The 12,328-nt window shown below is 46.7% G+C and overlaps 1 protein-coding gene across 2 annotated transcripts in view; it reads right to left on the bottom strand.

Annotated features, from left to right (window-relative positions):
- The window catches only part of DRP2 (dystrophin related protein 2), a gene marked incomplete at its 3' end in the record, with an annotated part of 47,920 nt that overhangs the window by 31,619 nt on the left and 3,973 nt on the right, over nt 1–12,328 (bottom strand). Inside the window, exon 2 of one of the 2 annotated variants that reach the window (XM_084639243.1) lies at nt 2,701–2,866. In XM_084639243.1, the coding sequence (XP_084495369.1) occupies nt 2,701–2,820 (120 nt within the window). In that variant the 5' untranslated portion in view covers nt 2,821–2,866. The remainder of the gene's footprint in view (nt 1–2,700; nt 2,867–12,328) is intronic. The other variant, XM_084639242.1, reaches the window with a different exon arrangement.

The following is a 12,328-nucleotide window of genomic DNA, read 5'->3' on the forward strand; positions in this document are numbered from 1 at the left end:
AGTTGAAAGCAGCTACCAAATCCCCCTTCATTCTTCTCTTCCGCAGACTAAACAATCCCAGTTCCCTCAGCCTTTCCTCATAAGTCATGTGTTCCAGACCCCTAATCATAGGTACTCCAGATGAGGCCTCACCGATGTCGAATAGAGGGGAACGATCAAGTCCCTCAATCTGCTGGCAATGCCCCTACTTATACATCCCAAAATGCCATTGGCCTTCTTGGCAACAAGGGCACACTGTTGACTCATATCCAGCGTCTTGTCCACTGTAACCCCTAGGTCCTTTTCTACAGAACTGCTGCCTAGCCATTTGGTCCCTAGTCTGTAGCGGTGCATGGGATTCTTCCGTCCTAAGTGCAGGACTCTGCACTTATCCTTGTTGAACCTCATCAGATTTCTTTTGGCCCAGTCCTCTAATTTGTCTAGGGCCCTCTGTATCCTATCCCTACCCTCCAGCATATCTACCTCTCCTCCCAGTTTAGTGTCATCTGCAAACTTGCTGAGGGTGCAATCCATGCCATCCTCCAGATCATTAATGAAGATATTGAACAAAACTGGCCCCAGGACCGACCCTTGGGGCACTCCATTTGATACCAGCTGCCAACTAGACATGGAGCCATTGATCACTACCCGTTGAGCCCAACAATCTAGCCAGCTTTCTATCCACTTTATAGTCCATTCATCCAGCCCATATTTCTTTAACTTGCTGGCAAGAATACTGTGGGAGACCGTGTCAAAAGCTTTGCTAAAGTCAAGGAATAACACGTCTACTGCTTTCCCCTCATCCACAGAGCCAGTTATCTCTTCATACAAGGCAATTAGATTAGTCAGGCATGACCCGCCCTCGGTGAATCCAATCACTTTCCTCTCCTCTAAGTGCTTCAGAATTGATTCCTTGAGGACCTGCTCCATGATTTTTCCAGAGACTGAGGTGAGGCTGACTGGTCTGTAGTTCCCAGGATCCTCCTTCTTCCCTTTTTTAAAGAAGGGCACTACATTAGCCTTTTTTCAGTCATCCAGGACTTCCCCCAATCGCCATGAGTTTTCAAAGATAATGGCCAATGGCTCTGCAATCACATCCGCCAACTCCTTTTGCACTCTCGGACGCAACGCATCTGGCCCCAGGGACTTGTGCTCGTCCAGCTTTTCTAAATAGTCCCGAACCACTTCTTTCTCCACAGAGGGCTGGTCACCTCCTCCCCATGTTGTGCTGCCCAGTGCAGTAGTCTGGGAGCTGACCTTGTTCATGAAGACAGAGGCAAAAAAAGCATTGAGTACATTAGCTTTTTCCACATTCTCTGTCACTAGGTTGCCTCCCTCATTCAGTAAGGGACCCACACTTTCCTTGACTTTCTTCTTGTTGCTAACATACCTGAAGAAACCCTTCTTGTTACTCTTAACATCTCTTGCTAGCTGCAACTCCAAGTGTGATTTGGCCTTCCTGATTTCACTCCTGCATGCCTGAGCAATATTTTTATACTCTTCCCTGGTCATTTCTCCAATCTTCCACTTCTTGTATGCTTCTTTTTTGTGTTTAAGATCAGCAAGGATTTCACTGTTAAGCCAAGCTGGTTGCCTGCCATGTTTATTTCTTTCTACACATCGGGATGGTTTGTCCCTGTAACGTCAATAATGATTCTTTAAAATACAGCCAGCTCTTCTGGACTCCTTTGCCGCTCATATTATTCTCCCAGGAGATCCTGCCCATCAGTTCCCTGAGGGAGTCAAAGTCTGCTTTTCTGAAGTCCAGGATCTGTATTCTGCTGCTCTCCTTTCTTCCTTATGTCAGGATCCTGAACTCAACCATCTCATGGTCACTGCTTCCCAGGTTCCCACCCACTTTTCCTTCCCCTACTAATTCTTCCCAGTTTGTGAGCAGCAAGTCAAGAAGAGCTCTGCCCCTACTTGGTTCCTCCAGGAGGAACCAGGAAATTGTCCCCTACACTTTCTAAAAACTTCCTGGATTGTCTGTGCACCTCTGTATTGCTCTCCCAGCAGATATCAGGGTGATTGAAGTCTCCCAAGAGAACCAGGGCCTGTGATCTAGTAACTTCCATTAGTTGCCGGAAGAAAGCCTCGTCCATCTCATCCCCCTGGTCTGGTGGTCTATAGTAGACTCCCACCACGACATCACCCTTGTTGCTCACACTTCTAAACTTAATCCAGAGACTCTCAGGTTTTTCTGCAGTTTCATACCGGAGCTCTGAGCAGTCATACTGCTCCCTTACATACAATGCAACTCCTGCACCTTTTCTGCCCTGCCTGTCCTTCCTGAACAGTTTATATCCATCCATGACAGTACTCCAGTCATGTGAGTTATCCCACCAAGTCTCTGTTATTCCAATCACATTATAATTACTTGATGGTGCCAGGACTTCCAGTTCATAGAATCATAGAATATCAGGGTTGGAAGGGACCTCAGGAGGTCATCTAGTCCAACCCCCTGCTCAAAGCAGGACAAATCCCCAAATGGCCCCCTCAAGAATTGAACTCACAATCCTGGGTTTAGCAGGCCAAAGCTCAAACCACTGAGCTATTCCTCCCCAATCCCTCTCCCTGCTTGTTTCCCAGGCTTCTTGCATTTGTGTATAGGCACTTAAGATAACTCGCTGATCGTCCCTCTTTCTCAGTATGAGGCACGAGCCCTCTCCTCTCGCGTTCTCCTGCTCGTGCTTCCTCCCGGTATCTCATGTCCTCACTTACCTCAGGGCTTACCTGAGATTGAGAGTGGGTGGTGCTGCTGTGATGTGACTGGTCTGCTATATGCCAATCATGACATCGTGGGAGGGTGTAGGAGCATCCCTGCATGACCATTGGCTGCATCAGAACGAAGGCTCATGGGGATGGAGACTTCTCTGGGCAAAGGCACCTGAAACACAGTGTGGAATCCACTGGATCAGCTCTCAGGTCTCACTGTTCAGGAGAGCTGGCTGAGCTGCAGGGAGAAAACTAGACACACAGGCCTTGCCATAAGGGGACAGACCAAAGGTCTACCTAGCCCAGAAATCTGTGTCCAACAGTGGCCAGTCCTAGATGCTTCTCAGGAAGGCATATATCCTCCACAATGCACTCATTGTACAATACTGAACCATGGAGGGAAAATTCTTCCTGATCCCACCTGCCAGATCAGTTTCTGCCCTGAAGCATGAGGACTGAAAGGCCTTGTCATTTTTATCATAGAGTTAGTGTCACTGAAGATGCTATTTTCTTGCTCATATAAACATCAAATCCTTTTTGTAAGCAATTTGCCTTAACAAAACCCTGTGGCTGTGAATTCCACAGATTATACTACAGCATGCAAAAATGTCTTTTCTTTGGACTATGACAAGTGAGACAGAGAGCTATAGAGCTTAGCAGGAAAGGAGGAGGAACCAGAACTGTCATGGGCACTAAGCACTGTTGCCATTTACCCTCAAAGATCTCAGAGGGACAGGAATAATAAATACATCCTGTGTTTGGAAGGAAAATTGATTGTAAAGCCATATGTCTAGAGCTCTAGACATAGAGACAGACAGACAATATATATAACCCATCATGGGGTCATTAATGCTCCAAGAAAAAGGCATTCGTAATGGTTAACTCTGATCTCTCACCTATTCCACTAACCTCACTCTTTTCTTCTGGCCATTGTGCTGCTTCTGCATTTCAGTTTAGGCAGCAAAGCAGCTGTGAAACTAGGAGCCCTTATTTTAGGGAGAACAACATTCTACAGTCAGGTCCAAAATACTACAGCTTATATTTGTGATACCACAGGGTTTGGGGCCATTACTAAGGGGGAATAGATCAAGGCAGACAATTTGAAAAGCCCACAGGTTGTATCATCAGCGTTTGCCCTTCCATGGCACTTTTTCTATGAGGAGTTCAACACGCTTTACAAACATAAATCAATGCTCACAACATTAATTTGCCCAGTTTTACGGGGATGCTAAGAGACACCAAAATTAAATGATTTCAGAGTGGTAGCCATGTTAGTCTGTATCAGCAAAAACAACAAGGAGTCCTTGTGGCACCTTAGAGACTAACAAATTTATTTGGGCATAAGCTTTCGTGGGCTAGAACCCACTTCATCAGATGCATGGAGTGGAAAATACAGGAGCAGGTATAAATGCATGAAAAGATGGGAGTTGCCTTACTAAGTGTGAGGTCAATCTAATGAGACAATTCAATTAACAGTAGCATACCAAGGGAGGAAAAATAACTTTTGTAGTGTTAATGAGAATGGCCCATTTCAAACAGTTGACAAGAAGGTATGAGTAACAGTAGGGGGAAATTAGGATGGGGGAAATTAGGTTTAGGTTTTGTAAAGACCCAACCAGTCTTTATTCAGACTCCCAGTCTTTATTCAGGCCTAATGTGATGGTGTCCAGTTTGCAAATTAATTCCAGTTCTGCAGTTTCACATTGAAGTCTGTTTTTGAAATTTTTTTGTTGAAGAATTGCCACTTTTAGGTCTGTTATTGAGTGACCAGGGAGATTGAAGTGTTCTCCGACTGGTTTTTGAATGTTATAATTCCTGATGTCAGATTTGTGTCCATTTATTCTTTTACATAGAGACTGTCCGGTTTGGCTAATGTACATGGCAGAGGGGCATTGCTGGCACATGATGGCATAGATCACATTGGTAGATGTGCAGGTGAACGAGCCTCTGATAGTGTGGCTGATGTGATTAGGCCCTATGATGGTGTCCCCTGAATAGATATGTGGACACAGTTGGCAACGGGCTTTGTTGCAAGGATAGGTTCCTGGGCTAGTGGCTCTGTTGTGTGGTGTGTGGTTGCTGGTGAGTATTTGCTTCAGGTTGGAGGGCTGTCTGTAAGCGGGGACTGGTCTGTCTCCCAAGGTCTGTGAGAGTGAGGGATCGTCCTTCAGGATAGGTTGTAGATCCTTGATGATGCGCTGGAGAGGTTTTAGTTGGGGGCTGTAGGTGACGGCTAGTGGTGTTCTGTTACTTTCTTTGTTGGGCCTGTCTTGTAGTAGGTGACTTCTGAGCAACCTTCTGGCTCTGTCAATCTGTTTCTTCGCTTCACCAGGTGGGTATTGTAGTTTTAAGAGCGCTTGATAGAGATCCTGTAGGTGTTTGTCTCTGTCTGAGGGATTGGAGCAAATGCGGTTGTATCTTAGAGCGTGGCTGTAGACAATGGATTGTGTGATGTGGTCTGAATGAAAGCTGGAGGCATGTAGGTAAGTATAGCTGCCAGTAGGTTTCCAGTATAGGGTGGTGGTCATGTGACCATCGCTTATTAGCACTGTAGTGTCTAGGAAGCGGACCTCTTGTGTGGACTGGTCCAGGCTGAGGTTGATGGTGGGGTGGAAATTGTTGAAATCCTGGTGGAATTCCTCAAGGGCCTTGTCAGGGTTCCTTCCCCACTCTGAACTCTGGGGTACAGATGTGGGGACCCGCATGAAAGACCCCCTAAGCTTATTCTTACCAGCTTAGGTTAAAACTTCCCCAAGGCACAGATTCCTTTCTTGCCTTGGGATTGCTGCCACCACCAAGTGATTTAACAAACCATCAGGGAAAGGACCACTTGGAGTCCTATTCCCCTAAGCCTACACCCCCTTTCCTGGGGAAGGTTTGAGCATGTATCCTCACCAATTGGTTACAAAAGGACTACAGACCCAGACCCCGACCCCTGGGTCTTAGAACAATGGAAAACTCAGTCAGGTTCTTAAAAAGAAGGATTTTATTTAAAGAGAAAAAGGTAAAAGAATCACCTCTGTAAACTTAGGCTGGTAGTTAACCTTACAGAGTAGCAGAAAATTCAAAGAGCACAGAGGAACCCCCTCTAGCCTTAGTTTCCAAGTTACAACAAAACAGGGATAAACCTCCCGCTAGCAAAGGGAAAATTCACAAGTTGAGAAAACAAAGGTAAACTAGTACACCTTGCCTGGCTGTTACTTACAAGTTTGAAATATGAGAGACTTGCTGAGAAAGATTTGGAGAACATGGATTGATGTCCGGTCCCTCTTAGTCCCAAGAGTGAACGGCCACAGAAACAAAGAACCCAAAACAAAACCTTTCCCCCACACCAGATTTGAAAGTATCTTTTGTCCCCATTGGTTCCTTTGGTCAGGTGCCAACCAGGTTACTTGAGCTTCTTAACCCCTTACAGGGAAGGAGGAATTTAGGCTACCCCTATGGTTATGACAGGCCTCCTCCCATGGATCCAGATGATGAGGATGTCATCAATGTAGCGCAAGTAGAGTAGGGGCGGTAGGGGACAAGAGCTGAGGAGGCGTTGTTCTAAGCCAGCCATAAAAATGTTGGCATACTGTGGGGCCATGCGGGTACCCATAGCAGTCTCGCTGACTGGAAGGTATAAATTGTCCCCAAATCTGAAATAGTTGTGGGTGAGGACAAAGTCACAAAGTTCAGCCACCAGGTTTGCCGTGAAAGTCTCGGGGATGCTATTCCTGATGGCTTGTAGTCCAGCTTTGTGTGGACTGTTCGTGTAGAGGGCTTCTACATCCATAGCGGCCAGGATGGGGTTTTCTGGAAGATTGCCAAAGGATTGTAGTTTCCTCAGGAAGTCAGTGGTGTCTCGAAGATAGCTGGGAGTGCTGGTAGCGTAGGGCCTGAGGAGGGAGTCTACATAGTCAGATAATCCTGCTGTCAAGGTGCCAATGCCTGAGATGATGGGGCGTCCAGTATTCCCAGGTTTATGGATTTTGGGTAGCAGATAGAATACCCCTGGTTGGGGCTCTAGGGGTGTATCTGTGTAGATTTGTTCCTGTGCTTCTTTAGGGAGTTTCTTGAGCAGATGGTGTAGTTTCTTTTGGTAACGCTCAGTGGGTAATGGCCTGTAGAATGTGGTGTCAGAGAGTTGTCTAGCAGCCTCTCGTTCATATTCTGAAATTAAATGGTTTTCCCATGGAAATCTCTAGGCAAAGCACACAAAAATCGCAACTCTAACCTCAAGACAGCACCAGTGTCATGAGAGGAACAGACCAGTTGAGCACAGAGGGGATTCGTCTCGGGGCTAAACATACAACAAATCTGAACATCACGTGGGGCACGCCAAGAGGTGAAATGTACGGGCAAGCGGGGAAGGGTGGCTTAGTATTGCATATGCCCGCTGCAGTGTCGAGGGATTCTGCCCCTCTCCCAGGTCTACCACCTAAAAGCTGGGTTTCCCCAGGAAATTCTAATACAGCTCCAGCCACCAGCCTTCACTTTAAAGCCATAAAAAGGGCTGTTTCAAAAGGGGTCTGTGAGAAAGGAGAAGTGAGGCAGCTGGAAGAAAGCCTGGCTGCCTCCCTCGGGGTGGGTGGCTGTCACACATGGCCCCACTCTGAGCCATGGAGAAATTTTCTGATGGGTTCTTGTCAGACAGAAGCAGGCAGTACATTCTACAAAGCCTCTGATAGCACTGGGCAGCCAGGCGAAGAGAAAGTCCTCCGGCCACAGCTGTGTCTGTCTCTCTGGTTGCAGGTCTCTATTCCGTTTGCTCGTGCTCTCGCACTCTCTCCCCTCCCCAGTCACACACACTAAGAGAACAGCTCATTCTATTATGATTTATTTTAACCCTTTAGCAGTTTCTGGCTCCATCTCCCACAGAGCAGCCTGTACTGAGCTCTTCAATATGCTGATAATCCCCTGGTCCTGCCCCCTAACCTTCCCTGCCCGTCTGCATGAATGTCAGATATTGCACATTGCAGTGACTCCCCTCCTCAGCCCTGGAGGAAGTTATTAATTTGATGCATTTATGGCTAGAGTTCCAGGATCCTGAGTTCCCTGAGCCCCATGGGCCAAATTACCCCCTGGTGTAACTCCAGTGAAACAATGGATGACTTCTGCCTTATGTATCAGAATTGCTAAGACCAGATTCTTCCACATCTCCCTGTACACACTCCCCACAAACTCCTGAAAGGGAATGGTCTTCTCCTGGCCCCCCAATTCATCTCTCAATGGGCCAGGCCAGGCACCACAGCTGAAAATGGGGCTGAAAGTCTGAGGCCCTGGATATCCTCTTCATGTACAAACAGATTAATCAGTGGTGCACACAATGATATGACTGGAAAATCAGGGTCATACCACTGATGAAAGAGTCCATAATGCATTCAGTCTGGCCGTAGTACCAGGGGGTCTGGCTCTCTTTTCCTTAATTAGTCTCTACTACACAGTACAATACAGTTACAGCGTTATGTTCTGGCCAGTCCGCCCACCTTGGACCACTGCTTAATTAGCTGCTCTTGTGGGGTGCAATGTGACTATAGTTTTAGGGGCTGCACACTCCTCTCCAACCCTCTGTGGAGTATGCAGTGCACCATGGTTTCCCATGCCTGCCATCAGCTCCCACACCTTGCTTTTGGATCAGCCTTTCTGCACAAGACAGCCACTCCTTTGAAGAGAGGTCAGGGGATAATTCTGGGGCTGTAGGACATACATGGATTCCATGTTCCCTAGTAGCTGTATTGAAAGAGAATGGCAGGGGGCCAGCCCACTCTCCACAGAAGCTGGATTTCTGATGCAAAAAAGGGGAGGGCTGTGTAGAGATCCCTCACGAGTGACATGGGTCAAGCAGAGAGCCTCACAACGCCCTATGCAACACCATAATGGAACAAAGCCTTTCCAACTCAGTAGGCACAGACCAGACAGGGCTGGAAATACAAGCAACAGCCCTGCTAGTTGGATGCCTTTGCCACCACTAATAGCATGCCCAGCGAGAGACAGGTAGATTCTGCATCACTCTCCCCACAGAGACCTTAAAACAAGACAAGAATGCTACAACTCACAATCCCTGTGACATGTCAGCAACAAAGCCTAGCATGGAATTCTAGCATGTAGCAAATAGCCAGTCGACATCCAGCTAGGGACAAAGAAACAGATACTCTGTGGGAGTGATGAGAACGCCAAGAGAGTCCTGGGGGTGGACAGGTGGTACCATCTAACCAACAAGCTCTCCACTGCCCACCAGCAAGAGCTCCATGAACTCTGGGAACCTGTTACTGAAGTGTTTTAAAGGATGACCATTATAACAGCCTGGCTAAGTGGCCACTCCACAAGGACAGAGCAGGAGGACTTGTGGCACCTTAGAGACTAACCAATTTATTAGAGCATAAGCTTTCGTGAGCTACAGCTCACTTCATCGGATGCTCACAAAAGCTTATGCTCTAATAAATTGGTTAGTCTCTAAGGTGCCACAAGTACTCCTTTTCTTTTTGCAGATACAGCCTAACACGGCTGTTACTCTGAAACCAAGGATAGACAAATTCAGATATTCAAAGGCTGTTAACATCAAGGAGGGGAATCACTGGAAGTGAAACGAAGAAGCAAAATTCAGGATGACAGTGAGCTCTCAGAAGCTGTAGAATAGGGTCCCAAAGGAAGGGTGGAAGGCCCATCACTCAGGATATTTAAACTAGACTGGACAGATCAGCTAATCTGCTATAGGGAACACTCCCATGCTGTGAGATGCTGCAGCCTTGCATCAGCTGGGAATCCTTCTTTTCTCCAAAAAGAAAAGGAGTACTAGCGGCACCTTAGAGACTAACCAATTTATTTGAGCATAAGCTTTCGTGAGCTACAGCTCACTTCATCGGATGCATTCAGCGGAAAATACAATGAGGAGATTTTATATATTTTAAATATAAATGCATCCGATGAAGTGGGCTGTAGCTCACGAAACCTCATGCTCAAATAAATTGGTTAGTCTCTAAGGTGCCACTAGTACTCCTTTTCTTTTTGCGAATACAGACTAACACGGCTGTTACTCTGAAACCTTCTTTTCTCCATGGCATAGTCCTGTGGGGAGAGTGCTCCTTAGAGCTCCACCCCCATGGGTGGAGGAGAGAGATAAATACTTACCCATCAGCAGCTGTTTATCTCACCCCAGGGAATCTACGCTGGCCCTCTGTGTGCAGTGAAGTGATTAATGGCACATCCTTGGAGATGGAGCAGAGGTCAGGACCTTGGACCTGCAGCCACATTACTGAGTGCAGAACGGCTGACCCCATTGTGTTTGTGCAGGTGTGCATGCACTGGGGAGTGCTAAGACGTCTAGGCCTTTGGTTTACCTCCCCCTCCCCCACTCCGATTATTTCTGGGGCACTATGTAAAAACGACCCATATTAATGCTATTCGGAGCAGCACTAATCAATCATTCTGTGGGCTCTGCCCCCCACCAGAGGGGCGCAGAGTGAGGAAGCAGCCTATGCTACTGGTGATGGGTGGAGGACGAGGAGACACACTGTGGGTGTATGACTAGGGTTTCCCATACATCTCCAGCCTCCACCTCCTAATCAGACCCTGTCCATGAAGCATTCCCTCTGGATCTGCAGTGGCACACAGGCCTGACAGCTGCGCCGTTGAACCCATCTGGGTGTGAGATGAGTGGGTTCCCGTGTGCCTTTCTGAAGAGGAAGGGAAATATGCTGAGACCTGTGTGAACAGGGGCTGGTAAGAACTGCCTTGCACTCATGTCTGTGAAAGCCTTTCCCCAGTAGTACAAACCCTGAAATGACAACTGGCCCTTTTCCTGGGGCACTCACCCCCACGTAACATAGGCTGCACTTTTCTCCAATGGTGCAGGCCTCCCCCATAACACTGATGGTCCTTTCCCTAGTAATGAGTGCCCCAGCAGAAACTAGTCAATCTTTCCCCCAGTTTGCAGTACAGTAAGTATAAACTATGTGCAGACGATAGTGTTACGCATTTCATGAGGCTGCACCAGGACTTCAAAGCGCTATTACACCTTCAGCGATCAGTCATATTTCAGATCTCAATAATCACTTTGCTGAGAAATAAATAACGTGCAGGTCTTGGCATTACTTTTAAATGCCAGAATGGTGCAGCGTTAAGGTGGTTTCAAGATAAACTGGGTGGTTGTTTAAAAACAAACACACACACACACACCCCATAGATTTTTCCTCTTGCTGATCAAGCTGCACCTGTTTCAAAATCAGTAAAGGCAAGATTGGCCTATTGTACTGGCTGAAAAGCAGTCTGACAAAAGAAACTAACAGCCATTGCTAAACCAGTTCTGCTTCAAACTCTAGAATATGGATTATTGCTTCACTGGGGAATCTAGTCTACAGAATTGCTTCTATTCAGAAGCCCATTTCAGCAGCATTTGTTGATTTGCTCAAGTGGCAGCATTTAGGTAGATTTGCTGAATGAACTCAGACCTTTGCTCCATCTCTTTTGGCGTCCTGCCTCCGGCAACAATCCCACCTCATGTCTGAGACAAAGATGACCATTCATCTACAAACCACACACCTGACCCCAGAAGCATACAATTTGATTGCCCTTATTTTTAGAAATGAGCCTAAGCCGAACCCCCTCAAATTTCAGAGAAGTTCTCATCTCAAGACAAATTGTGTAGCTGGTTCATAGCTCTATAGCCAACTAGATTAAGCAACCTTCAACCTTTGGGGAAGTTTGGACTGGATCCAAACTTTGGACTTCAGACTCTATGTGACTTGTTTCATGTACTGAACACACAATACCTTCACAGCGTAGCTTGCAGGAAAGGCTAAAAAATTTTTCCTATCACAACCCCCCTTTTCCAATCACTAACTTCCTCAAAAATGTTCCTTTGAGACTCAAACTTTCAATTTGGGGTCTTGGCTTAAAGGGAACCATTTATCTGGTGAATGTTTGAGCTAAGGTTTCTTAGTCATTATCCAGTTGTAGCAATGGAAATACAAATACATATTTTCTCCATTGCTAGAATGGTTAATGACTTTTTTGTTGGCTAATTTTTACTGCACAGTGGAAGAATAAGTGAGGTACTCAGAAGGGGAAGGAAGGATGGTTTAGGATATTTCAAAGTTCAAATGATATGTTTATGCATAAGTAGCAGAGAAGCTTTCATTGCAGTTTTAGTTACACCTTAACAGGATCCTGAACGAGCTGAGACAGCTGGACTCGCAATACTGCACTAACCCGTATTGTTCCAGAATAAAAAGTTGTCTACTGGACATGCAGTAAGTGCTTGTTCCTGGGAACCAGGACTCCTTCCTGAGACATCGGAGTCAGGGACTGATGGCAGAAGAAGAAGAGATACTGCTGCCTAGGAATTGGTCTGCAAGTAAGGAAGAGCTCCTTCCTGGAGTGGGTGTCTTTGGTCTTCTCTCTAGAACCACCCTGTGTGCCCCATGTCACAGGCACACCTCTGCTTGTTCCTCGGGAGGAAAGAAAAGACCAGAGACAACACCCTATACAGGAACCTCAACCCATGGGGAAAAAAAGAAGAGGTGCTGCCAATGATTAAACATGGAATGTGGCCGGGCCTAGCACCAGGCATGTCCTGGGACAATTAGCTGTTAGGAACTTGTAGCTCCTTTCTCTCCCTCTTTAGGCAGGAGAAAACTCCTTTTCCCCCCACTGA

This window comes from Lepidochelys olivacea (genome assembly GCF_965140295.1).
Source record: "Lepidochelys olivacea isolate rLepOli2 genome assembly, chromosome: 9".
Classification (NCBI taxonomy): Eukaryota; Metazoa; Chordata; order Testudines; family Cheloniidae; genus Lepidochelys; species Lepidochelys olivacea.